The sequence below is a fragment of the Lissotriton helveticus genome, chromosome 11 (genome assembly GCF_964261635.1).
Source record: "Lissotriton helveticus chromosome 11, aLisHel1.1, whole genome shotgun sequence".
Taxonomy (NCBI): domain Eukaryota; kingdom Metazoa; phylum Chordata; class Amphibia; order Caudata; family Salamandridae; genus Lissotriton; species Lissotriton helveticus.
The window spans coordinates 606370948-606398703 of NC_136072.1; the positions used below are offsets into that span (position 1 = coordinate 606370948).

Sequence of the window (27756 nt, forward strand, 5' to 3'; positions counted from 1 at the left end):
TATTCTATAGCTAAAAAGGAACCTCCGGTGGGGCTGCATGCCCATTCTACCAGGGCAACAGCAGCCACTACGGCATTGGGGCGTGGTGTCCCCCTGCAGGACGTCTGTCAGGCTGCCACGTGGGCTTCACTGCACACTTTTACAAAGCCTTATTGCCTTGACAGTCAGGTCCGGAGGGGACGGCTTCTTTGGCCGTTCGGTTCTCCGTGACTTTCTGGTGTAATCTTATTTGCAGACCCACCATCGGGGTTGGTATTGCTGGGGTATCTATTCTAAGGTAAGGAATCTATCATTAACGTTAGTGATAGATTCCTTACCGCTCACTAACTAATGTCTCTTACAGATATAGTGTTACACTGTTGCAGGGTTTCTGTACTCACACAGAACTGTGCACAGAGGAGTGGAACCTCGGCAAATTAGGGTGTCCCAAAACTTACCTTAGCAACCAACTCACCCCTTACCGAGCTAGCTACAGTGTCTCATTGGACATATCAAACTCCCAATGTTTAGACAAACCAGAACATGAACTTACAGTACCTCAGGGTACGTGGGACTCATGAACACTCTTTCGTTATATTATCATTACAAACCAGAACATGGAGTAAAGAAGACACATGTGCATTTGAAATGTTTATTTACTAATGCCGTCTTCTCAGGCGCAGTATCTTAGATAATACAAGTATACTTATTATCAGTAGCAAAATTATCAGCATAGTTACTAAGACATAAAAAGCGAATGGTGACAGCATGTTAACATGCTGTAATGAATAAGAGTTAACAACACTTATATCTCACCCTCCCTAACACATATATTATATTATTAGCTAAGAAGGTCTCTTTGGGTTGTTTTAGGGCGGGCCCATACCTTAGTGTCCTAGCATGAAGGAATCACATCAGCATACACCAGCTCTCTCTGCATGTGCACCGCATCAAGTGTGTTAACAATTCTCGTGCAAAGCAATATCAATCCCGCCTCAAGCCCAAGTTGGCAAAGGCTGCACTTGTGTTATGACTATGAAGGCGTGGAGATCAGACCTCATAACAATTCCATATCGTGTTGCTCCTGAAACTTCAGCACTCTCCGTGCAGACATGTTTTATTAAACAAAGCAGATATCAGAGCAATAACATATTATTCTCACATTCACCACGGCAAACTACTAGGTTGAAAGCTAAGTCAACAAATAAGGGTCGTGTGCAGAAGTTGCAAGAAAGGAAAAATGGCGTTTAAATCTCAAACGTACCTATGCTAACTTAACACGATATAGGGATATATAGGAGCTATACAACACCCCCCCATGATCCGAGAACGGACTAAATAAGATAACAGAAGTGCCATCACATGAGAGCAGAATCCAATTATAAACGAGCATGAATAAAAATTCAATTTATAAAAACTAATGCTAAAAAATAGCTCACAAGTATACTGTGGCTCAAGCCAATAGGCAAGCAAAAATAAAATGTCTTGACCAAAAGTCAATAAATTCAAGGAAATGCTATCAATCAGCATGCCAATTTGAGGCAGTGTCTATGATAAGACTGTATATGAAAAGTAAGCTGCAACAGCCTCCAGGAGGAAGTCACTGTCCTCATCCGAAAACAGTTCAGCCATCCAATTTAAAAGATGAAAGGAACATACGTGATCTTCCAGCACCGGATCCTCTATAACCATCAGAGGACAGCTCGGTGGGTTTTCAAGAAAACTTCGTTCCAAGAAACTTTGCGCTGCCGACAACACATCCCAGGGACCCATTAGTCCATGTGCCACCGCCAAGGCCATAATCCTTTCGTCAGAACAAACCAACTCGTGAGCAATGATAGGACTCATCAGTTGATCAAAATCGACGTCAGCAGATATTGGTCCGCAGAGACACAAATCAATGGCCCAAAGGAAATCACAGGTCAGGCAGCGAAATACAGGCTGGACACAGGTGAAATAGGAGAACCGAAAAGATAATCCAAAAGCCGTGCTTAGAGTCGCCAACGGCAGTGTGCCATAATAATCAAGCATGCGGTCGCGAAACCGCGTCAGTAGCAGCTGAGCGTGGTCTCGCACAGGAAGGGCATCCATATTTAAAAAGGCAGAAAACCACCAATGCGCCAGCCGCTAATGCAAGTAAAAACGGGAACCCTCCAAATAAGGATGAAAAAATAGAATGGAAGAAGGCAGGGATGACTCCAAAAATCTTCTCAAAGGAAGTCACGAGACCACCGCTAACAACTTTAAAAAAATGTGCTAGGCCCGTTGTGGAGGATGCGTTAAAGATAGAACGGACCATGGCTCCGAAATGCAAAGGCAAATCAGTGTTTAAAAGAGCCTGAACCTCCGTACGGGTGTTAGCAATGTGAAGCACGAAAGTTTCACGGGCCGAGCTCAAGGCCACCTCTTTCTGGGACAATAGAGCTCTTATTCTAGCCATGCCGCTGAATTCTGCTCCCAAGGTCGGTATCTGTGGCCAAATGGAAGACTCCCTATGTTCACGTGTGGGAGGATAAAGAACATTTCTGCAGCAAATAACTCGCTCACTAACCGTTACTATGAAAGCTATACCTTTAATTAAACCACAACAGTTTTCATTATTGAGCATTAAATAACTACCATTCTCTAACAATTTAAACGTGGGGATGATAGCAGGAACTGGCGTGCCCTGTAAAACGCAAGCCATATTCGGTCGGTCCTTGTTACATGAACCGTGTAACTGTATGTGTCTGCACATTAAAGAATGATCTGGCGTCTCAGTACACTCATCCCCTGTTAGATAAACTTCTTGTTCATCCTTGAAACATCTGTATGTGTATGGGAGTGACCAGACCTCATGAAGAAAACCGCTACCTAAGGGTTCAAAACGACCTATTGGCACATATTTCATACAATTTGAAAACTTATATAAAGCAAAAGGCAGTGTTATTAAACCATGGATAAGCCACGTAGCAGCAGTGGCTTCTGCCACAGAAAAAGGTAAAGATTCCAACCTTTCAATATGTAACATAGAAAAGGAAGCATCACGCATTGAAAGCAAGCGTTGTTTGTCTGTCAAATTAAATGGTGCAAATAAAGAGGAAACGTTCATGTATCCCCAGGGAACTTTACCCATTTTCAGAGTCTGAAGTGTCCATGCAAACTGCATGATTGAACGTAATTGATTTTGACCATGGTATAATACAGACACTTCATCATGCACAATATCAACAACAGACGACACAATATTATCTAATGTGTAAATTCTAGAGGAAAGCACGTTAATGCTATTGTCAACAACTGCAAGCACTTTCTCAAGATTCGCCTGATCAATAGCCCTAAGGCGTGAAGCAGCCTCAATCTGTGAGAGTTTCCAAATTTCATTGTAAACACCATATAACCACCTTTTCGACCTGCCACTAGCTGGGCCTTTAATGAAATCATTCAAATCCACGTCTGCATTCAGTCTGGAAAGGTGATATTTAACCGCAGGTAAAGTTGAATGTTTCAGCCAAGCTTGACACAACTTGCCCACAGAGTAAGAGGTGACAGTATGACTCAAATCAAACCGGGGATCAGATCTAACAGTCTTAAAACCGTCAGTTATATTTAAAAATCTCTTTTGGCAAGAATCAGCACTACGGTGCCAAAGCAGCCAACCCTTGGGATTCATACTGGAAATGTTAAAGGAGGAATTCAGAAGCAGAGCCTGTATATCTTTAAGGGACAATTTAGTAAAATTACTCCAATTCTCATATTCCTCCAACTCCGGGAAAGACGGGGTGTTTAACCTTTTAGATGTAGCCAATCCAAAGCATGTGGTCTGGGAAATGGTTTCATTTAAAAACAACATATGATTCGGGATGAGACATGCACGGTGCAAAGCCTCAGTGCCTCGTACCTGCCAGGCCCTTGAACCCCAAACTGATTTAACGTCTATTGTTCCCTTCCATAACTCATAGCCCCCAGTAACTAATTGATCTAGGAAGGCCTTCGAGTACAACAATTTTGTATCGGTAAGTCTAACCTTGGACAGTGGCTGTTTGTGAAATTTAAACTAAAAGGACCCGCGGATTGGACTGGTTAAAGTCAGTGAAATAAGTATACTTTTTAAGAAACGTTTCTGAACTTCCTTGTGTAGGAGCTGGGCAATGTTCCCACTGAGTAAAATTAACAGCCTCCCTTCGGGAAGATGTTTTGTGTAAGAAGTGATTGCCATAATGTTGGTAACAGAACAATTCACCATAATTAGCAGATTCTAAATATAAATCCTCAGCATCAAAAGCAGCATAGTATTTCAAATCAGAAAACAAACTTTCCACAGCATTAACATCCCAATCATCAGAACGAATGTTTTGTTTCACCACATCCCCCATATTAACTCTTAGTACATTAGGAACATTAACGACTTCCGTCGGGCCATGAATCTGAAAACGAACTGCATCCCACGCGATTCCATCCAGAACAGGCCATGCTGTGATGTTAACCAAAGTCAAGTCTCTTTTTAATCTGTGTGTAGAATGTGAAGAGGAAAGCGGGGCCAAAGTTCCATTTAGATGAGTAATGCAAGTTCTCTCCTCGACATAGTGTCCATTCATAATCCGAAAAAAATAAAACACAAAACCAATTGACATAAAAAGGTAAACCGAAAAAAGGACCAGCCAAATGTATATCCAAGGAGGAATCAAAAAATGTTTTTTAAACAGGCTAGCATATACCGCAATTTGAGAGGGTTTTTTCGAGGCAAGGGAGGCAGAGTCAAATGAAAATCTGGATTCCGTGGCTAAACGAGCTTGCAGGTCAGGCATGGACAAATCAGTGGGGTATGTATAGTCTGTCTCATCAAGGTTAGTTCCTGGCAAATCATTTAATAATGGACTGGAAACAGCAGGTAATTCTATGGCCACTTCAGGTTCAATATTAGAGGCAGTGGGCATAATTGAATTTCTCACAATGGAAGGACAGGAAACAGCCGGTGTCATGCTAAGAAGAATCGGCCACTCTGTGTATCTTGACATTGTCAATAGAAATAAACCTGTTTTCCTTACGACCTGGAAGTGGTGGTAAAATGACTGTTCTTGTGCCCTTCACTCCAAGCACAGGGACTGGAGCTCGATAGGAGGGACCAAACTCTTTCTTGTTGTCGATCTTCTCACGAACCAGTTCTCCAACTTGGGGTAGCCAGCCAACTACCGGGATCTGCAACGCATCATCCGAAGTGGAGGGCAAATGTTCCTTTGCAAGACTGTCTCGGGTCTTTTGTAGATTCTGTAAAACATTGCAATGTTCATCTGCGTCAAAGGAAGTGGCGCGAACCACCGAGTCTAGACCGTCAAGGTCAGGGACGTACATCTTGATGCCAAAGAGCATTTCGTATGGGGTCCGCCCACCCAGAGACCTTCTAGGGAGATTATTAAGAGCACGCTGCACGCCATAGAGGTGAGCCAGCCAGTTTCTGCCAGTGCCTATAACTCGGGCTGTCAAAGATTGCTTTAAATCACGGTTCATTCGTTCAACTACACTATTACCCTCAGGTCTGTAGGGTGACGAAAACTTGACTTGGACCCCCATCGAAATCATGGCATCCTTATACGCCTTAGAGGCGAAAGCCGGACCCTGATCCGAATGGAAGGTACCACAGGCAAAAATCCCTATAAAGATACGCAAATCTCTAATGACAGTCCGTGAATCAGCGCTGTGATGTGGCCATACCCACACAAAGCGTGTGCATGAGTCAACTGCTACTAAGATGTACTTATACGCAGTATCAGATGAAAAAGGACCGCAGTGATCTAAATAAACACAGCCTAGTGGTTTATTAGAAATGTACAACTGAGTCTGTGGCGGACGCGTAGCAGTTGAAGGTTTAATCTGCTGGCATATGTCACAAAGAAGGACATAATCACGCGTCTGTTTGTACAGTCCCCGCCACCAGAAACGTAATTGTAATTGAGTTACAGTGGCCGAGACGCCCGCATGCGCAGACGCCACACCTTCATGAGCCGCTGCAATCAAGTCTGCTCTGCGATCCGAGTTGGGAATCAGCCGTTCCCCAACATCAGGAATTGTCACAAAAGGAACCTTTTCGGGACTTAAGTGGTATTTATACTTCGAAGGGAATCCCGCAGGATGTTTACTTCCCTTCTCAGAGGCAGCAATCGCTGCCAAGATGTCGCTATCAATCTTGGATTTAGACCTAGTAACTGCTGCAACTAAGTATGTAGATACTGCTGATTTCGCTGCTTCATCAGCAAGCGAGTTGCCAACAGCGTGAACTCCTACGCGCTGATGACCGAGAGTATGAATTACATAAACGAGTGGCAACATAGCCTTAAGCTCTGACACTCGAACCCAGATCATTTTATGTTTTATTGTGCTACCCTTGGAATCATGAAAGTCATTTTGAATCCAAAAGAACAAGTTTTCATTGTAAGACTGGACACAGTAGTAAGAATCACTTACAATTAGAGTAGTAACACTTGGATCCGCGTACTCCAAAGCTAGTAATAGAGCACGAAGCTCTGCCAATTGTGCGGTGCAATCGCCCAGGGGCAACGTGTGTACCTCCCTGGAAATGAACTCATCATTTAACATAGCACCGACCACAATGGCGCATGCGGAAACGTAGGCATGTTTAGAGCCATGCGCAACCTGCGCCGACCCATCAGTGTAAATGATGCAATGGAAGTCCTCCAAAGGTCGCATCGCCAGAGGAGCAGGATGAACGAATTCATACTGCAAGTACTCCTGCGACCGTAAGGAAGCGTCAAAAATAAACATGACATCCGAGGATGACAATGACGCAGCCCACTGAATCCACCGAGGGTGCAAAGCTTTTGAATTTGGTACACTCGCTTTCGTGACTGCCTCCAAATGAGGACAGGGTGTTACCACGAGCATGCGTTTCCCCTGTGACAGAGCACGTTCTTTCAGAATTGCCATCTGTACAGCAGTTAAAACTTTTTCCACTGTGGGAAACCGCATCTCAGCCGAAGTGTACAAGTGAGACTTGTAAGCGATAGGTACTGTGTCACCTTCATTAAAAGTGAGGTATGTGAAACCCACCGTCCCAGGAATTATTCTTATTACCAGGTTGGTGTGGTTATCACGAGTCAGTAAATATTTAGAAGCGAGCAGATCAGCCTGCAAGGATTGCAAAATGGCTGAATGCTCAGGCAGCCAGCATGATTTTGAGAATGTTGGTTGGATCAAAGCATACAAAGGCTTGATACGCTGGGCATATTCCGGAATGTAAGTTCTGCCGAAATTCAAAAAGCCCAGTAAAGACTGTAATTTTTTCAGTGTTGTTGGAGCGCGTAATTGTGCGCACTTCTCTAAGAAGTGAGGAGCCAAACCTCTACCTTCATTGTTGAGCTCATAGCCCAAAAACAACACTGTGTGTTCAGCAATGTGCGATTTTGCAAAGTTGAATTTGTAACCCATGTCTGCGAAGTTGCAAACAAGAGAATTTACACGACACAGATGCTCCCAAATATCGTCGTCTGTGAGATATATGTCATCCACATACGAAAAAGCATCAGGGTCGAGTGCCTCCAGAATAGAGACAATTCGAGCGGTAAATATACCAGGACTATTCTTGTAGCCCATTGGAAGACGCCGGAATTGCTTTTGGACTCCAGCGCTTGTAAAACTGGTCCATTGGGAGCTAAAGCTGTCCAATCTGTGGGCATAAAAACCATTGGATATGTCAAGCGTTGTATTGAAACGCTTACGCACGAGACTATCCACTAGGGCAGAGCCGTGGGTATTCTGTACTGCACAGTTACGGCAATGCGAGTTTAAATGCCGGTAATCCAAAACCAAACGATATGATCCGTCAGGTTTGTTCACAGTAAAAAGGGGATTATTCATCGGTGACACACACGTTTCAATAACTCCCTGATATTCCAATTGTTCAAGGATTTCTGCGACGGAAGATTTTGCTTCGCGCCGAATGGGATATTGAGGTTGAGGCTGCGGCTGAGACCGCAACGGAATTTCGTGGCAAGGCGACAATTTATCCCAACCACATTGGTTACGGTACAGAGCCGGCGCGAGAGCCCGAGCCCACTCTTCTGCAAAATGCTGCGCATGCTCTTTCGAGACAGTGTTCGCGAAACTGGGAAGGATCACCTCCTCCCCTCGCGGCGCCGCGAGCACAAAAGGTGGGGGCCAGTCAGCCTCCGAAAGTAAAATATCATATGTAGAAGACAGATTCTCCCAAAATACACCTTTAACGGTACGCTGTATGTCACCTTCAATTAACAGGACAATTTCATATAGTCTTTCAGGGGGAGCAAGTCTCGTATCCGCTGTTTCTATCACAACGTAGACTTCAGTCGCTGTCACCCTCAGTAGTGGACGCAGCGCCTCTCTGACTATGGTTATCTCCGCCGCGCTGTCCAGCAAGGTCAGAGCCCACGTCAGATTCCGAAGCCGCGTTCTCACTATCTGTGGCATATCGATGCGCTGTTAAGGCTGCGACTTTCTTTTTCGCAAACTGCGGACGCCTAGGCGTAGAATCCTCCTGCTTCACTGCGCCGTCCGTCTGGCGGGACTGACCACGTCCTTGTTGGCCACCACGTCCACGTCCACCCCCTCCTCCTCCACCGGTCTTCGGGGCCGATGTGTCCTGAAAGGAACGAGGAGAGCGTTGATCAGAACCCTGAAAACGATCAGGCGATTTAATCATCGCGCGGTCGCGCAAATCATAAACTTTCGGGTGGCGCAGGAGATTGTATAGCAGGAAAAGTACCCTGAGTCTGCATTGTCTGCTTCCCCTGTGTCTGTTTTTTAGGCCAATTTGATTTTTTGGACTTGGGCTGGGCATCTGTCACAGCAGATTGTCCCTGAGGTTGTTTTTTATCCTTCACTGGAAAATATTTCAGACCTCTACTTGTGCGGCCTATCGTTTTATAAGCGGCCACTACAATCTTTGCTAACTGGCGGGGTTTGTCGGCATCGGGCAGAGCAGCCAAAGCATTCGACACCTGAAAGTTAACTGCATCTCCTTTAACATTGGAGAGAATGAGATCACTTACAATCTCAAAAGAACCACACAGGCGCATACCCAATTCCACCGCTGCCTCTGGACCGTGATCATTCTGAACACGTCTAATGATTTCAGGCAGGGCATTCATAGACGGGGTGCCGAAGCACCTCGTATAAACTGCCGCAAAAGTTTTTCCCCAGCTTTCACAGTCAGCGAGTTCAGGAGTAATATCCTTCGGTAGAGTAATCGTTAACATTCTATGTTTATCAGCAGGAGTAGAATTCGGAAAAACCGCCTCCAGTTGATCAAACTTCTCTGCTAGCCAGAATGGGAAGTCATCGTTGTCAACAGGACGCGCACCAAAAACCGAATTTACCATCACTGGATTGAGACGCATTCCGCCTCGTTCCATGGGAGCGGCCGCACCCCCCTGGGGCCCACCAGGAAGATGTCGACCGATGTATTGCACTAAAGCACGAATCACGGAAATGGAAACTACATGCAGCCTGCGAATTTCTGCCAGGGTGCAAGCCCCGTGATTCGGGTGCGGGGTAAAGCCACCCAACGCAGGCCAATTAGTACCTGGAATTGAGAGTGGACCTAACCTCGCACGGGACAAAGAGTGGGGGAGGGCGCCATCAAACCAAACTCGATGCTGCCAATGATCAATAGGTATTTCCAATGCCCTGTATGGCGTATATTCAGCCGGGACATCCGAGGCGGTGTAGGAGTGGAACAAACCAGAATTAGCGTCCACAGCCGGAAACGTAACCCAAGAGTAAAACAACTCGTAAGGAAACGCCGGATCTGCACTTACCACGAAAATCACAGCCATCCCATCTACTGGGACCTGGTACGTCTGAAGATGGTTGCGTACTGCTACGCGACTATGCTGCGCAATAGCCACCGCTGCCGCCATTACAGAATTGGAAACAAGAAAACACAAAGAATACTTTGTAGCACAACTGGGAAGTAATTCAAAGAAACCGTTTAAGTAAGAATCAAGCTTGAATAAAGACCTATTTCAAAAAATAGGTAGGTTTCACCAACACCCCGTTTTCCGGAAACGGACGTGAAGGGGTTAAGGCATGAACGATAAACTACTCGAGTGTCATGATATAAGACCACCGAAACCGTTGGGCGCCATGTTGCAGGGTTTCTGTACTCACACAGAACTGTGCACAGAGGAGTGGAACCTCGGCAAATTAGGGTGTCCCAAAACTTACCTTAGCAACCAACTCACCCCTTACCGAGCTAGCTACAGTGTCTCATTGGACATATCAAACTCCCAATGTTTAGACAAACCAGAACATGAACTTACAGTACCTCAGGGTACGTGGGACTCATGAACACTCTTTCGTTATATTATCCTTACAAACCAGAACATGGAGTAAAGAAGACACATGTGCATTTGAAATGTTTATTTACTAATGCCGTCTTCTCAGGCGCAGTATCTTAGATAATACAAGTATACTTATTATCAGTAGCAAAATTATCAGCATAGTTACTAAGACATAAAAAGCGAATGGTGACAGCATGTTAACATGCTGTAATGAATAAGAGTTAACAACACTTATATCTCACCCTCCCTAACACATATATTATATTATTAGCTAAGAAGGTCTCTTTGGGTTGTTTTAGGGCGGGCCCATACCTTAGTGTCCTAGCATGAAGGAATCACATCAGCATACACCAGCTCTCTCTGCATGTGCACCGCATCAAGTGTGTTAACAATTCTCGTGCAAAGCAATATCAATCCCGCCTCAAGCCCAAGTTGGCAAAGGCTGCACTTGTGTTATGACTATGAAGGCGTGGAGATCAGACCTCATAACAATTCCATATCGTGTTGCTCCTGAAACTTCAGCACTCTCCGTGCAGACATGTTTTATTAAACAAAGCAGATATCAGAGCAATAACATATTATTCTCACATTCACCACGGCAAACTACTAGGTTGAAAGCTAAGTCAACAAATAAGGGTCGTGTGCAGAAGTTGCAAGAAAGGAAAAATGGCGTTTAAATCTCAAACGTACCTATGCTAACTTAACACGATATAGGGATATATAGGAGCTATACAACAACACAAGTAGTAACTTGTGCTTTAAGACCCAGGACTTCATAATCCGGTAAGTACGTTCTTAATTAAATATGCTTTTTAGTTTGAAAATCGACACTTTGAAACCTTTTCACACAGTCCAATGTTAGCCTATGAGGAAAACAATACTGCGGTTAAACAGGTAAGTATTTAACTTACAATCTCGGTCTTCAGAGCCAAATGTCAGCAAGGGCCCGGGGTCATGTAAGTACCAAAACTGTACCACCAGCGGCACAGCGGCGGCCGGGTACAGAGGTCAAAATCGAATTACAAAGGCGGCAGGCATTTGAAGCTTTCTTCTTCGAGCTCTGGCCTATCCTGGGGGATGGAGGCATGATACCTCTGCCCAGGATTTGCATTGTTTCTGGTCCCAGAGAGCAGGGGCTCTCTACCTCGAGGTTCAGAAACATGTCTGTTTGTGGCTGGCTGTCTACAGCTGGTCAGAGACCGCACATAGGTTAGCAGGGATTCACGGGGCACCTCTGAGGTGCCGTCTGGCTACATGGTACAATAAATCCTACACTGGCATCAGTGTGCATTTATTGAAAGAAGTAGTTTGATACTAAACACTCCTGTATTCAAGGAAGCCATCATGGTGCTGTGGAACTATAGTTGTCGAGTTCCCAGCCCAAGTACTCTCACATGGCTACACTGGCACTTGCAGTATAAGGCAATGGGGCCCAATAGTGTAGGGGTATATCTGATCATGCAGATATGCCCTCACATGTAGTGTAGTGCACCCTGCCTTAGGGCTGTGAGGCGTGCTAGCGGGGTGACTTACCTATGCTGTCAGGCAGTGGTAGCTGGCATGGCAATGAGGCAGAGTGCCGTGTCGACTGTCATTTTCTCCCTCACAGGGGCATGCAGGCTGCAAGGGCAGTGGCATTGGCCCAGTGAGGGGGTCCCAAGGAACCCTCTTCAGCAACCAGGCCCTAGGTACCTAGGGTCCCATATACTTGGGTCACAGTGTGCAGAAGTACCAATTGGGGGTTTGTTTTAGGGAAAGAGCACTGGTACTGTTACGAGGTTGGTAGGGACCCTGTACACTACATTTGAAACCACGTCAACACCAGGCAAAAAGTGGGGGGATAACCATGCAAAAAAAATGCATTTTCTCACAATTACTCCTTCTTTAAACGGTCTCACTTTGTCTGGATAGTACAGTTTTAGTTCACTCAACAAAAATATACACTTTGCTTTCGCCTAAGGGGTAATACAGGAGGCTGTATGCCACCATTCCCACACAACTATTCTATGGGCTTATGCAAGGAATGATTTTTAGCTTGACGGAGCATTTGTGCATATTCTCAGTTTCGCATTTTGTGTACTCTACCCTCTGCACTCCTCATTCTGGCTCTGGTACTACTGATCAATACATTGCCTGAATTTTTCATTCACAAATCTTTTGCTGCTGGTCCACACCAATGTTTTCTTTCCTACCACAGTACATCATGTCATGTTAACATTATAGCTTTTTGAGTGGTAGGCTAGGTGGTGATTTGTTCTTGACGCCTTCAAACATAATAAAATGCATGCAACTGAAAGTTTTTGTTTAAAAATATCTCACTCGCAAAACATCCACATTGCTGACTGTTTTTAAATTTGAAAATGTTTACTGCAGACAGATGGTGGTCATGTTTAATTAATGACTCGTTTTCTATTGTTTTTGTTGTATATGCTTGCAAGAAAAAATAATCATGTCACCAGCCTAATAAGGCCTGACTTATTTGTTTTGCCAGTGCTTATTTGTTCTAGTCCTACAGAAGTTACTACAACATTACACACTGACACGGGAAAGATATTTACTGCTAATTAAAACTGAAACACTGTGGGTGTGAGAAAATGATTATTACGGTGTTATGGAAAGTTTTGAAATTACTAACCAACTATTACAATCGTTTATTTCTTCTTTTAAAGGAAAAGACGACATAGTGCCTCTCCAAGCCCTTGTCGGAGTACCAGTGGCAGACGAGCAAAATCCCCCTCTCCAAAATCAGAGCGCTCAGAGAGGGCTGAACGATCATACAAAGAAAGTTCACGTTCGAGGTCCTCTCACAAAGACTCTCCGAGAGACGTTGGTAAAAAACTCAAAAGGTAAATATCGGTTCAGTTTGTAATGGTTAGTGGAACACAACTTGTCTCACTCATTCTCATTGTACCCCAGGGCAGAGGAGGGAGTAACAGCTCTTAGTTACTGGAGGGCCAGATCCATGCCAGATCTTCAGAACAAATTATATACAAATGAGTTGCATTCAGGTGTGTTTTCTGTGCACCTTTTCCTTTTGTGGTTATTCCAAGCATCTATCATGAAGCTGCAGTTCTGGCTCTGTGATGGGCACCTGTGTAATATGTAATTTTATTGTGTCAACCCTATGTTGTTTTAAGTGATTACTTTCACATTCTTATTTTGACTGGTAAAAAACAACCAGAAAGTAAATTGTCCCTATCCAGTTGGTGCCAGTTTGATTAAAGTTCATGGGCACAGGCATTTTTTTAAATCTGAACTATAGTGAGGCCACCTACACGCTTTCCTCTATAGAGGACTGCCCAGTTCTCAAAAACTGGGGTCTCTTGCCTGTGTGTGTGTTGAAGGAACCACTTCTACTTCATCATGCCACACCTCCTTCAGACTTTCCAGCAGGATCACTACTCTTATTACGGAGAGGGTAGCCCACTTTATCCAGCTGATCCCTATGATGTACCCTCTAGCCCTGAGCCCAAGAATGACTCCTGGATCCACTATGTCAATGCCCCAGGTAATTCAGACCCCAATCAGTATGTAGTGAAGGCTTTCCCCAGTGATGACACTGCTACATACCACGAGGTCATACGCAAGGCAGCCTCATATAAAGTTGATATGCATGGTGTCCAGGAAGACGAGACTTCCAGGTCAAAAAAGTATGCCGTACCCAAAGCCCCCTTCAGTTCTCCATATGCTTAAAGGGGTGCCCACGACTGCCACTGAGATTTTCAAAGAACCTGTTGGGTAAAGGTTATTGCTCCTTGGTTTTATTTAAATATATATATATATATATATATATATATATATATATATATATATCACTGAAACAACTAAAGGTTAAAGTAACATTATAGTTGGGTACATTTGTCAACAATAAAGTTTTTACCTAAATAAAACAGAAATTCAACAGTTACAGTTAGCAGCGCTAACTATAACTTGCACCCCCGCTACGCACTGCTTATGACCTCACATGACATCACTAATGACATGTTCTGACATCACTGATTACATATTAAATGACAATGACATCACTGATGACATCATCCAAAAGTGTTAGTTTCTTTTATAGTTTACAATGTGGCAGGTAACTACCAAAGTACTTCTCAATCTAAATTTGAACTGTTTGGGTGCAGTTAATGGTGTAATTGTTTACAAAATGCACGTGCTCCTAGTGCACCATAGGTCTGTAGAGGTATTGAACCAAGAGTTACTCTGTGTACAAGTGACAGTTGACTTGTATTCATATTGTAAGCAGTCTTCAGTTATTTAGAGAGAATAGTGTCCGCATGATAATTTATACTTAACATGGTCGAGTGTGTGCACCAGGTATTAACCTTTGTTAGTGTGCTTGTTTTACTTCAGACAAACAGCTATCTGTAATGTTTTCACCACATTATGAAGGGTGCAGGTAGTCTGATCTTTTGCACCTTCAGATCTTGGTCATTTTTAGCAAATAGTATTTTTTTGACAACTGTTACGTAGAATGTACACTGTTCTTAGTTCTTAGCCTGCCTCATATAATCTAATTCCGGCCCTGGAGGTGTGAGCGGAAGGTGAGAGGAACCCCTCACTTAAGCAGTGCCATCTACCTCAGCGGGAGCGGCACTTCACACTTTCCACACCGATTTTGACAGTTTTATCGGCTTTCTACGCTAGTGATCTTAACAGTGGCCCTTTGCTTTCAGCTCTTGAAATATTTTAAATGTCACCTGCTTTTAGCTTCTAACTATTGTAAACACTTTAACGTTTTAAACGTTCGCCATGCCACTGTTTTTGTCATTTAGCTCACTGCGTTTTGTAAATCGTGCGCACCCAAACCTGCAAAGTAGGACAGCCTCTCCGTTTCAGCTTCCCTGTTCTGTCACAGCGCTTCCCGATTGAGCGGAGGGAAGCGGACATACCCCCTCACCTGACCTGCCTGACATCCGGCAGGAAACACAGATCAAGGGGCAATTTGCCACCCGTCCATCTACTTAAACAGAACCTGGGCCGGATGCGTGCAGCGGGTGCGCCACTAGCGCGCCAGAAGCAAGCCCGTCTGCGCCAAGGCCGCGAGAAGCGCTAGAAATGTTGCCCAAAATCCCCCAGGTACTGTTTTTTCATCACCAGTATTAAAAACCCTAAACACAAGGGGAAATTGTGGCTGTCAAATACCACCTGACAAAATAATGGGACCTCTTGCATTTCATAAGTGTAGTTTAGAGCTCACCACTTCAGTCATTAGCCCTAACATCATGGGTAGGAAAGCCTCAACACCTAGCAGCTCCCAATTAAAAAGGGGACTAATTAGTGCTCGATCAATATGCAGGCACTCCCAGGATATCAGAGAATTGATCATGGAGTGACAGCTAGACTTTCTCTTTGTTACTGAAACCTGGTTAAAAGACTGGTGTAATTCAGATATTACAGCAGCATTTCCACCCAACTATAAGTTCTATAGGAAGGACAGAGGGGAATCCAGAGGAGGGGGGATTAGCCATTATCTTAAGTGACTCACTACACTGCACTAGTTTCGAACTTCACACACTTTAGGGAGCAGAATGCCTCGGCTTCTGCTTCACAATAAACGCCTCCCTCGCCTTTACAGGAGCCCTGATCTATCTTCCACCCGGTCATAGTGCCACCTTTCTCGACTCATTAGGAGAAACTCTTAGCCATTTTTAGCTTAGATATGCCAATTTCACCCTCCTAGGAGACTTTAATCTCCACTTAGAATGCAGAAAGGAGCCGGGAGTGGACAACTTCCTTGACATAAGAGAATCCCTTGGACTGCACCAATTGGTGGATGTCCCGACGCACCGGGCAGGCCATACATTGGATGGTGTCTGCTCCAATTTCACCTCGTTATCAGTAGACACCCCTATCCCACAGATATGGTCAGACCATCAATTCATCCCCTTCGCTATTAAGAGGCCACTCATGAATTGTCCTGCCAAGCAAACCACCCCCTTACATCCAAGGCGCAAGTGGGCGCAACTAGCCATCAATTCAAAGTTCCCCACCACTGCCCAGGCTTGTGTCCCTGTCCTTACTGGTAAAACCTCAGAAGACTCACAACTCTTCCACACCTGGATGACTGCAACAAGCTGAGCTAATACCACTAGAACTATGCGATAAGAAAGCGAAAACCAAAACTCATAAAGCCCCCGGTTTACGCCTGCCTTCGCTCAACTACATGTACAATGTAAGAAATTGGGGAGCAAATGGAGAAGAGTCTATGATGCAGCAGATCAAAAAGCATTCAAAACACGAGAGGGTGCCCGCGGAAGTTAGGTGTGGGGGAACTGGAGTAAATACTACGGAATGGATGGAGGGCTGGGTGCCGACTAGCCAGACACCGTGTTGGGGGCATGTGGTGTTTCTGCCAAATGGGCCTCTGGGCCTATTTCTCAGACTCTTGGGGAAGACGAGTGATGTGGGGAAGGCCTTGCTAGAATGAATACTTGCTGGGGAACCGCAGATCTCTCTCCAGCCCGGAAAAGGGAGGAGGTGACATGCCTTATGTTGTGGATCGTATATAACTGTCTTTGCACGATTGTAATCAAATGTGACATGCTTATCATTTTGTATTGGTTTAAAATGCGAATAAAAATAATTATAAAAAAAAAGCATTCAAAACAAGGAGGAGGCACTACTATACTCATCAAATTAGCAATAAAAGAGTATTACTCCAACAAAATACTTGAGACCAACCAAGACCAAAAAACCATATTCTCATTTATAAAGTCCTTCACCGACCCAAAAGCATTGCATAAAGAAATTCCTCCCTCTCAGACTATATCGCGATCTTCTTTGAGGACAAAATCCAGAATATCCAAAAGGATTTTGTAACTTCCCCCGCACAAAACCGTGACTGGGACTTGGAGCCCGACCCAATTAGTACTGGTCACTCACTCCAAACCTTCGAATCAGTCTCGCTTGAGCAGACACGGGCTGCAATTGACGCCTGTAAATCAGACTCTCCCTTGGATGCCTGACCCCACCCCCCATGATTCTTCACCAAATTATGCACACTATTAACCCGTTAATCAACCAGATAGTCAATTCCTCACTACTCTCAGGCACAGTACCAGACAAAAGGAAGCTAGCTATAGTAAAACCACAGAAAAAAAGCAAAACATAGGCTCATCCAATCTCCGCCCTTTATCGCTCCTCTCGATACTGGGCAAAATTGCACGGAAAGACTAGTCCACAAAGAACTAGCTAAGTTCCTTGGAAACGCCATGATCCTCCACCCACTGCAATCACGCTTCCGCCCCAAGCATTCCACAGAATCTGCACTCCTAGAAATATTGGGCACTCTAAAAACTATAGTGGACAAAGGCAGGAAGGCAGTTTTGATTTTGCTCGACCTGTCTGCCTCATTTGATAGCATCTAACACAGTATTCTACTTGCAAGTCTCAAATCCAGTGGCATCTCTAATACTGTACAAGCATGGATTGAGTCCTTTCTCACCAATCGCAGGCAAGCAGTGCCCCTTGGAGCGTTCCTCTCTGCTGAACGCCCCATTGCAACTGGAGTACCACAGGGCTCATCCCTCAGTATGCTGTTGTTCAACATATACATGACCCCTCTCATCTCCTTGATATCATCTTTTGAGATTGAAGTAACGTCCTACGCAGACAATACACAATTGATTCTTTCCCTCGACAAAGACTCCACCAACGCTGAACTCCATTTCAAACTATGTCTAGCTGAGGTCATCCAGTGGATGAAGGACATCCACCTCAGGTGTAATACAGACAAAGCCGAGATCCTACTGATGGGAAAAGACAATCCCTTCCAGCCAAGTGCTTGGTGGCCGGAAGGTGCGACACCACCTCCCACTGCTGTTATTTTCCCCAGTATCTCTCCCGGGGGGCGGTACTGCGTGACTCTGCCGTGACGTCCGCGAGCGTGACGTCAGCGAGGTCACATAAGCCCCACCCCGGCGCCAACATCAGTTTTTTCCTTTTCCGCGTGCAACGCAGATCTGGTTCGTGCTCTGGGCCTGTTAGGCCTTTCCCTTCGCTTTCCATTCCTACCTCGATCCCCCTCTGCCACGGGATACTTTCTCGAGTGGACGCCCTGCCCTGGGACACGCAGGCCACGCCCACCACCTGACAGGCCACGCCCCTTTTTACGAACGAACGTTCAAATAGCGCGCCATTCCTAGCGCGAGGCAGAACACTTTGACCTCCTGAGGCGGAAGCCGGGAGAGTCTAGCTAGCGTTTTTAAAAACTGTAATACTGTGTAAATTGAAGTGATTTTAGACTTTCTTTTACTATTTCGAGTGTGTATTTAATGTGACTGACAACATTCCTACCTCGATCCCCCTCTGCCACGGGATACTTTCTCGAGTGGACGCCCTGCCCTGGGACACGCAGGCCACGCCCACCACCTGACAGGCCACGCCCCTTTTTACGAACGAACGTTCAAATAGCGCGCCATTCCTAGCGCGAGGCAGAACACTTTGACCTCCTGAGGCGGAAGCCGGGAGAGTCTAGCTAGCGTTTTTAAAAACTGTAATACTGTGTAAATTGAAGTGATTTTAGACTTTCTTTTACTATTTCGAGTGTGTATTTAATGTGACTGACAACATTCCTACCTCGATCCCCCTCTGCCACGGGATACTTTCTCAAGTGGACGCCCGCCCTGGGACACGCAGGCCACGCCCACCACCTGACAGGCCACGCCCCTTTTTACGAACGAACGTTCAAATAGCGTGCCATTCCTAGCGCGAGGCAGAACACTTTGACCTCCTGAGGCGGAAGCCGGGAGAGTCTAGCTAGCGTTTTTAAAAACTGTAATACTGTGTAAATTGAAGTGATTTTAGACTTTCTTTTACTATTTCGAGTGTGTATTTAATGTGACTGACAACATTCCTACCTCGATGCCCCTCTGCCACGGGATACTTTCTCGAGTGGACGCCCTGCCCTGGGACACGCAGGCCACGCCCACCACCTGACAGGCCACGCCCCTTTTTACGAACGAACGTTCAAATAGCGCGCCATTCCTAGCGCGAGGCAGAACACTTTGACCTCCTGAGGCGGAAGCCGGGAGAGTCTAGCTAGCGTTTTTAAAAACTGTAATACTGTGTAAATTGAAGTGATTTTAGACTTTCTTTTACTATTTCGAGTGTGTATTTAATGTGACTGACAACATTCCTACCTCGATCCCCCTCTGCCACGGGATACTTTCCCGAGTGGACGCCCTGCCCTGGGACACGCAGGCCACGCCCACCACCTGACAGGCCACACCCCTCCCTCCGCCACTATTTATCATGTGTTTCCACCGGAAGCGCAGCGGACGGGCGCAGCGGGGGCGCCTAATGCAAGCCCGTCTGCGCCCGTCCGCGACCAGACCGCGGCCGGGGCCAGACATGCTGCTGGCAGGGGACTCCAAGACGAAAGGATAATATGGTCAGGTGAGGACCTAAAAGCTCTGGCTCCCCCCTTCAAATGTTGTCCGCACTCTATAGACCCTCTGACCCTCGCCCCTCCTCAGATTTGTAGCAATTGTGAGGTAGTTTTTGGCAATGTAAACCCTATGAGGCCTCCTAATCCCAAGTCCCCACTTCAGATAGGCATTAGAGCTGGCCTACTGAATTGTAGATCCCTAGCCAAACATGCTGACGATGTTTGGCTTTTACTCGAAGAACAGGAATGGGATATCCTGTTGTTAACAGAAACATGGATGAAGGAAGACAACTTGACCTCCATTGCATTGGCAGTCCCTTCGGGATTTAAAATATGTCTCACCAATCGCTCGGGACCAAAAAGAGGCGGTGGCGTAGCCATCATCTTTAAAGAGCACTTAAGACTAACCTCCTCAGCCCCTACGACTATTCATGGAATTGAAGGCCTCCACTTCTGCTTTCAGGCTAGTCCTCAGCTCTCATTAGCAGGACTGGTGATTTATCGCCCACCCGGCGGCGCAGATTCTAACTTATCTACTCTACTGGACATGATTGTTCAGAGCTCGCTTCTCCACCCCCATTTTATCGTGGTGGGCGACTTCAACATCCACATGGATAAATCCGACTGTGCCATGGCAGAGCTACTTAGAGCTACTTTAAGCACGGCCAATCTTACACTGGTCAATGAGGGCCCGACACATAGGGGGGGCCATACTATTGATCTCATCTTCTCCAATATCAAAAATGTGCTGTCCGAGGATCCACTCCCCCTGACTTGGTCAGATCACTCACTTGTCCCTTTTACACTTAACTTGGCGCACGACATCTCTGCGTCCAGCAAATGCTACTTCCTAAAAAGGCAATGGAAGAAACTGATCCCTGAGACTATGGGCCCTATCCTGGAAATGACTACCCCATCCCTGACAAACAACGCCAATATTGATGCTCAACTCCTCCACGAGTGGGTTGGAAAGATGGTTTCTTCCATTGCGCCAGCCTCCCGTGCACTATCGAAAAGAGACTCTCCCTCAGCACCCTGGTTCTCGCAGGAGCTAAGAATAGAGAAATCAGCTTGTAAAAAACTGGAGAGACTCTGGAGAGTAAACTATGGTCTGGAGGAAAACACTAGGTACAAAGAAGCTTTAAAAAATCTACGGAAAGCTATTAGGAAAAATAAAAAACTTTTTATGCAGACTTGATTCTACAGGCAGAACAGTCTAGTAAACAGATTTTCAAAACAGTACAGTCCTTTTTTAAACCAAAGTGCATTGAGAGGGAGGTTGCGCCAACAGTTATGCTATGTGAGCAAATTTCCGAGTTCTTTGACCAAAAAATCAAAAAGGTCTACGACTCTTTTGGACCAGTAATAAAAACAGTGAAACAGGACCTTGTGATTAAGTGCGAGCTAAGTGAGACTTTCACTCAGTTTCTTAATATCCCTGTGAGTGAAGTACGGCAAGAACTGCTCCGATGTAAATCTGGTTCGCCCGACGACCCCTGTCCTGCAAAACTATGGAGCTCTATAGCCGATTTTGTAGCTCCCACACTTCATCATATCTGGAACTCCTCCATTGCGTCGGGCATATTTCCGGATGCATGGAAACACGCTACCCTCCTGCCCTTAAAGAAAAAGCCCAATGGGGATCCGGAAGATCTCACTAATCTCCGCCCGATATCCCTATTAGCCGCTCCGGGAAAAATGTTGGAAAAAGTCATACAGCGCCAGCTGAGTAAATTTGTAGAAGTAAACAAAATTCTCCATGAAACACAGTCTGGTTTCCGGCCCGGTTTTAGCACGGAAACAGCACTCATTGAGGTAGCCGAGTCAGTTAGGTGGTCGATGGATGCAGGGAACTCAGCAATGCTGGTACTCCTGGATCTGTCGGCCGCCTTTGATACGGTGGACCACGCCAGACTACTCAGCCGGCTGGCCGAAATAGGGATTCAGGATAAGGCGTTGGATTGGGTACATTCTTACCTATCCCAGAGAACCCAGAAGGTGGCACTTGGGACGATCTCGTCGGCTCCCAAGACCCTTGGCTGTGGAGTCCCACAGGGGTCGGCCTTAAGCCCCCTTCTGTTCAATGTCTACCTTGCGCCTCTCTTTACGCTAATTGCCAACTGGGGTGTCAAGGCAATTTCATATGCCGATGACACACAGTTGGTATTTCCGTATTCTGAGATCACGCAAGAGTCCTTTTCAAACTTCAAAGGCTGTCTTCAAGATGTAGCTCATTGGATGAATGCAAATAAATTAAAACTTAATGCCAATAAGACTGAGGTCATCTTTTTTGGCAAGGGCCCCCCACCCGCGTCAGATCTTTGGTGGCCGAGGGAGATGGGCCCTGCCCCATCACCCAGTCACACGGCAAAAAATCTTGGAGTGAGATGGGATGATTGCATGTCCTTCACCTCCCACATCCAACAAGTTGCCGGATGCTGTATGAGTAAACTGAGAAATTTGCGTAAAATCCTCAGATCCTACCAGAAGACTGCCGAAAAACGGTTATCCACGCTACTGTGACCTCAAGGCTGGACTATGCCAACGGACTCTACCTAGGTCTACCAAAATACCTGACACAAAGGCTTCAGCTAGTTCAAAATGCGGCTGCGAGACTGTTACTGCGAATTCCACTCAGGCAGTCAGTCTCTCCGCATCTCCGATCCCTGCACTGGCTGCCAGTTGCCAGCAGAATAAAGTTCAAAGCCCTAACGTTGGCTTTTAGATCTTTGCATGGCTCCTGTCCAGAATACCTGAAAAAACGTCTTCCTAGATACTCCCAAACCCGTGCATTACGGTCCAACTGTCGTGTTCAATTGACAGTCCCACGCACGAAAAAAGCTCGACTTGGCGGTCGGACTTTTTCGGCTACCGTTTCCGCTCTGTGGAATACCCTGCCACAAGAAATCCAACAGGCCCCTTCTGAATCCTGTTTTAAGACACTGCTAAAAACCTGGCTTTTTATCCAACCACGCTAGTTTAATTGCCAATTTTAATTAATATCCCAGGTCTTCTGTGTTCTACTAGCGCCGGGACACCTCCCCGCGAGGTAGCTGTCGCGCTTTACAAAACCCAGTATTATTATTATTATTATTATTGCTTGTGTTTTGTGGGAACAGTGTGCAGATGCCTTCGGGCTTTAAAACGTGTTCGTCCTGTGGATGCCTGATGTCGGCGACGAACCCTCACCTCATTTGCATGTGGTGTTTGGGGGAAGATCACAGCTCCACCGATTGCGAGGCGTGCCAATGGTTGAAGCCGAAGTCGCGGCGGGAACGCCGGATGAAACTTCTCTCGGCTCGTCTGTCGAGGTCGGCTTTGTCACCTCGATCAGCATCTGCGGAAGGTTTTCGAAGCAGCAGTCACCGTCGTCGTCCTCATCCTTCTACTGTGCCGCAGTAGCATCGCTCCCCTGTCGGTAAGTTTTGCAGTTTGTCCCCGAGGGCTGGTTTCCGGCCTGTTGGGGGTGTGGGCTCTCCGCAGGTGAAGCGGCCCCGCGTACCGTCCCCCTATCCACCGTTTCCCGGTGAGGGGGCGTCGAGAGCCCAGATGGAGACATATGTGGCGGCTTTACAGGCCTCTCTGGCTTCTCCTCCTCCTCTGCCTCCTTCCCCTCCTGCGGCATCAGCGGATCCCTTGCGCTGTGCGGGGCCTTCCGCGACGGGTCTGGCACCGGCTGGTTTGGAGCCAGGCTTGGAGGATGTGGTACCGTTGGAGTGCGGCCCTTCAGGGGTGCCTCCTTCGGACCACGGCGCCCCGGCTTAGCCGCAAACTCCTGCCGAGTCCCTGTGGTGTCGCAGGAGGTCGCCGGGGCTCGGGTCGCATCCCCGAGCCCCTCTCGGCCCTTTGACAAGGTGATCCTGTCTAAGGCCGAGGTGACGCTGCTACGGCACAGGCAGCTGCTGGCCCTGGCGGCGCCACAGGGGTCGGTGGACCCCCTCTTCCCATCATGGGTTGAGGCTGGCAGGGGACCCCTCGTTCCTCCACGCAGGTGGCCGCCTCGTTGGAGGTCGAGTCGTTGGGGGTCGGTGGGCTCAACTCGTACCCTTGTGGGTCGAGGCTGGCGGGGGTCTCCTCGTAACTACCCCGGTCCCTCTCGTCCCTCCGCGTAAGCAGCTGCTTCGCCGGAGGTCGATCGGCCTGGGTGCCACCATGGGGGTCAGTGGGCCCCTCTCGCCCACTAATGGATAGAGGGTGACGGGGGGCTCCTTGCCACTCCCGGGTGCCTCTCGTCCTTCCATGCAGACAACTGCCTCGTCAGAGGTCGAGCCGGCGCCGTTCCGGCACCGTCCCCTAGCCGCCTTGGCTCCGGGCCCACCCCGGTCTCCAGCGCTGTGTGATGTGGCGGAGGCCTGTCCGAAGTCTCCGGTGACGCCGGACGACGATGACTCCCTGCTCCAGGTAGCGGATTCTACAGCACTGGCCAGGCGTCAGGTCGTGGACTTGTCTTCAGACTTTCCCTCTTCCCCGGATTGTGGACGCCTGCTGGTGTCGTCCTCATGGCTTTTTCCCCTGACGTCTTCAAAGCCCGGCTCCTCACGGCGGCCGCGGTTTTCACCAGAGGAACCACAGGTCCCCCACTCGGCTCCTCTTTCTCCCTTCCGCACCTGGCCCTGCCCCACTCCGATTGGCTTAGGGGATGGTCGCCTTAAATTGCAGCCGTCAACCAACAGAGGAGCTGCTTTCCCCACCGCAGGGCCCTACGGAGGCGGGTGCGGCCTTCGCTCGCGCTGTTTCCACGGCTGTGGGAATTTTGCGCATTGGTGAGCCGGCTGCTCATTTCCCCGCAGATCACCTTTTGGAAGTTCTTCACCAGGGCTCTGGTGGGAGGGAGGTTCTGCTTCCCTTTGAGGGTTCGCTCCGTTCTTCCCTGATGGGGACTTGGGGGCGCCCCGCCACGGGGGATCTGGTGACCCAACTCCTTCTGCACCAGCATCTTCCAGGACCACGTGACCCGGTGTGTCTTTCCCTCCATCCCTCTGCTAGTGGGCCCCTTTTGCGGACTGCCTTTCCCTCCCTGCCGTTGCTTTTGTCTCCACCATCACGGGAGGCCCACTGGCTGGTCGCTTGGGGGCGCAATATGTTTGCTTCTACCAGTGCGGCTCTGCGGGCCCTTAACACGTTATGTATCTTGGCTAGGGCCAACTCTTGCTTGTGGGACTCGGCTGAGTCCCTTGGATCTGCAGCTGCTCAGGAGGGTGCTGGTGTTGATTTGCGGCACCATGCGTTAGATGGCAGGGAGCTGGCGGCGTTTATTCTTCGCTCCACTCTGGACATCTTGGAGGTGCTTGGTTGGGCCATGGCTTCCTCAGTTGCCCTTCGCCGCCATGCTTGGCTTCGGGACAGTGTGTTCCCAGAAAATGTTTGGTTATGGCTGGTCGATCTTCCCTTCGATGGCACTCTTTTGTTCCACGCCCCAGCAGACTCGGCCATCCGGAGGTTCTTGGCGGGACTTCGGCCTCCTCCTACCCCTCAGTGACCTGTTCGTTGATCTGGTTCTTGGGAGCTGTTCTTTCGTTGGGGCGGGTCGCCCCAGTTGTGTGATCTGTGTGGTTCATGTTCCTGCGAGTCCTCTTTTGTTGGGACTGTGGCTCTGTTGGCTGCTAGCCGACCCTTCTTGACTGTGTTTTTTCCTTTGGGTTATCTACCCCAGGTTGGCCCTCAGATTAGGCCTTCTGGGTGTTTCTCCTTGGCTGCTTGACAAGCCTTCTGCAGGAGGTTTTTTCTGCAGATCTTTCTGTTGTCCTCTGCTGCGGAAGTTTCCTCCTAAGAGGGTTCCCATGTCTTGAGACTTAACATACACTAGGTGGGGTAGTGGTAGCTGTTATATAGCTTGTTCTATGCTTGGAAGCTGTGGTCGCCTTCGGGTCTCTGCTTTCCCTGGCGTTTAAGTACTTTGCAGGTGCAATTCCCTTCTAGGTGGTTGGAATGCTTTTGGCGGCGCCCTGGGTGTCCTTCTCCGGGGTCGCTGCGCTGTCAGCCTGGTCTGCCCTGCCCTGCCCTCATGGCTCTGATTCCACGTCTTTTTGTGTCGTGTGTGCGAACCCCTTCCTGAGGTGTGTCCGGGGCCGCCTTCGCCTTCTGGCTCTCTGTCTTGGGTGCTGAGATGGATATCTGTTCCTTCCCTATTCAGGCGCACCCTGCCTGGTCTTCCTGAGTGTCCCAGGGCTTCTCTTTCTGCTTACGCCTGCTTTATTGCTGTAAGCGCTGTTCTGTCTGGTCTATTGACTTCTAGCTGTGGTAGGATCAGCTGCCCTCTTCACGGGGTGTGTCCTGGTGGGGGGGACTTGCCTTCTTTCTGCCTCGTCTCCTTGGTGTCTCTAGGTTGATTGTCTTCCTCTTCCTTGCCTCCGCCCTGGGTGGAGGTTTTTGTGGCCTGATATAGGCGTGGGGTGCTTCGGCCTCCTCCTACCTTGCCCCTGTTTCCTCTGCGGAGTGTGAATGGGCTTCCTCTTCCTTTCTTCTTCCCGCATCCCCCTTGGGATCGGTGGTGTTTTGACTGTAGGGGTTCCCCTTGCCTGGGGGGACAGGGCTCCTCGCCCTGTCCGTCGGACTCGTCCCCTATGGGGCCTTCTGTTATGTCCAGGCTGGTGGGGTCCTCTCGCAGACCCTCCTTCCCTGTGGGTATGGCTAGGGTATCTATTCTACATTAAGGAATCTGCTGCTAGTAGTCTCTATCAGATGTACAAGTTACTTACCTTTGGTAACGATGTATCTGGTAGAGACAATTCTAGCCGCAGAGTCCTTCACGACCCCTCCTTCCTCCCCGTTCTGCGAGGGCCCTTAGCTTGCTCTTCCGCACTCGCCTGCCTCTGGGTGCTTTGTCTTCTGCGAGTGTCCTATTTCACTCCTCCCTAGCGGGATGCTTGTTTGGTGGGTTTACATCCTTTCCCCTCTTTTTGGTCCTTGACTGGTAGGTTCATGGGTGCTCCTGCATCCCTACATTCTGGTGTTTCCAGTGTGGGGCCTCTTCATATTTTTCCCCGTTTTCCCGGTTTGGAGTTTCTGACTCATGTGCAGTCCTCTGAGTTGGGGTCTCTTGACTGGGCCTCAGTCTTGGCTCCTTTCAGAGGACGCGACTCTCCTTGGGGGTGTTGTCTTGGGGTAAATTATCTTTATTCTTCTGTCCTTCACTGTTAATGAACTGTGGTTGCAGGCTTCTTTCGTCTGCTGCACAGTTTTTGATATGCTTTTTTCTGTCTCCAGGGAGAATGTTGTATTTGCTTGCAGGGTTGCTTTGCAGTGGCTGTGCTTTTCCCTTCTATGGTTTTCGGTGCCACAGTGCCTGGCTTTTTCCCGAATGGGGTGTTCCCCTCCATTCGCTTCTTTCCTTTCTGTTTATCTGCTACTCCGCACACTGTTCCCATATTCTCAGTTTTTGTTTGTGATGGCTCCGCGTTGTGGCGCGGAAAAGTTCTCCGAAGAAAATTGATGTCTGCGCACCGGGGTGGGGCTTATGTGACCTCGCTGACATCTCGCCGTGCGGACAACGTCGGGGCGGAGTCATGCAGTATCGCCCCCCGGCGCGCAGAGATGCTGGGGAAAAGAAAAGAAATTTCGGCTCCAGTCTCACGCCTGGGGATAATTCTACGTTACGGAATCTGCGGCTAGAATCGTCTGTACCAGATACATCGTTACCGAAGGTAAGTAACTTGTACGACAGTGGCAGGGACCTGCTTCAAACTTATCAAGTCATAAAAAAATAATTTTACTTAATTCCCCTTACTGCAATGAAGATGGTTGTGTTGGCACTGATCCTATCGTGCCTGGACTACTGCAACAGCCTCCTGGTGGGAGCAAATAAACACTAAAAAGACTCTGGGGTAACTTTTAGGGGTCAAGGCTCGGTCTCTCAGGCTGCGCTACAACTAAGAGCGATGATCCAGTGATCTGGGTCACCAGCTCAGCTTTTGTGGCCCTGTGCTGCGAAACAGCTGACACAGTCTTGGAATCTGAAAGAGTCTGTTAGTTATAGATTTCTTACCCTAGAATTACCCGCAGGTGTCAAACTGGATCCGGAGAACCCCTGCGTATCGGTAGGTGGCGTTGCTCGACTCCGTGTCCATCATT

At 47.7% G+C, this 27756-nt stretch overlaps 1 protein-coding gene across 3 annotated transcripts in view; it reads left to right on the plus strand.

Annotated features, from left to right (window-relative positions):
• U2SURP (U2 snRNP associated SURP domain containing) overlaps positions 1 to 27756 on the plus strand; it is an 878864-nt gene that overhangs the window by 830959 nt on the left and 20149 nt on the right. For all 3 annotated transcript variants that reach the window (XM_078666425.1, XM_078666427.1, XM_078666426.1), the window contains one exon: positions 12962 to 13138. In XM_078666425.1, coding sequence (XP_078522551.1) covers positions 12962 to 13138 — 177 coding nt within the window. The remainder of the gene's footprint in view (positions 1 to 12961; positions 13139 to 27756) is intronic.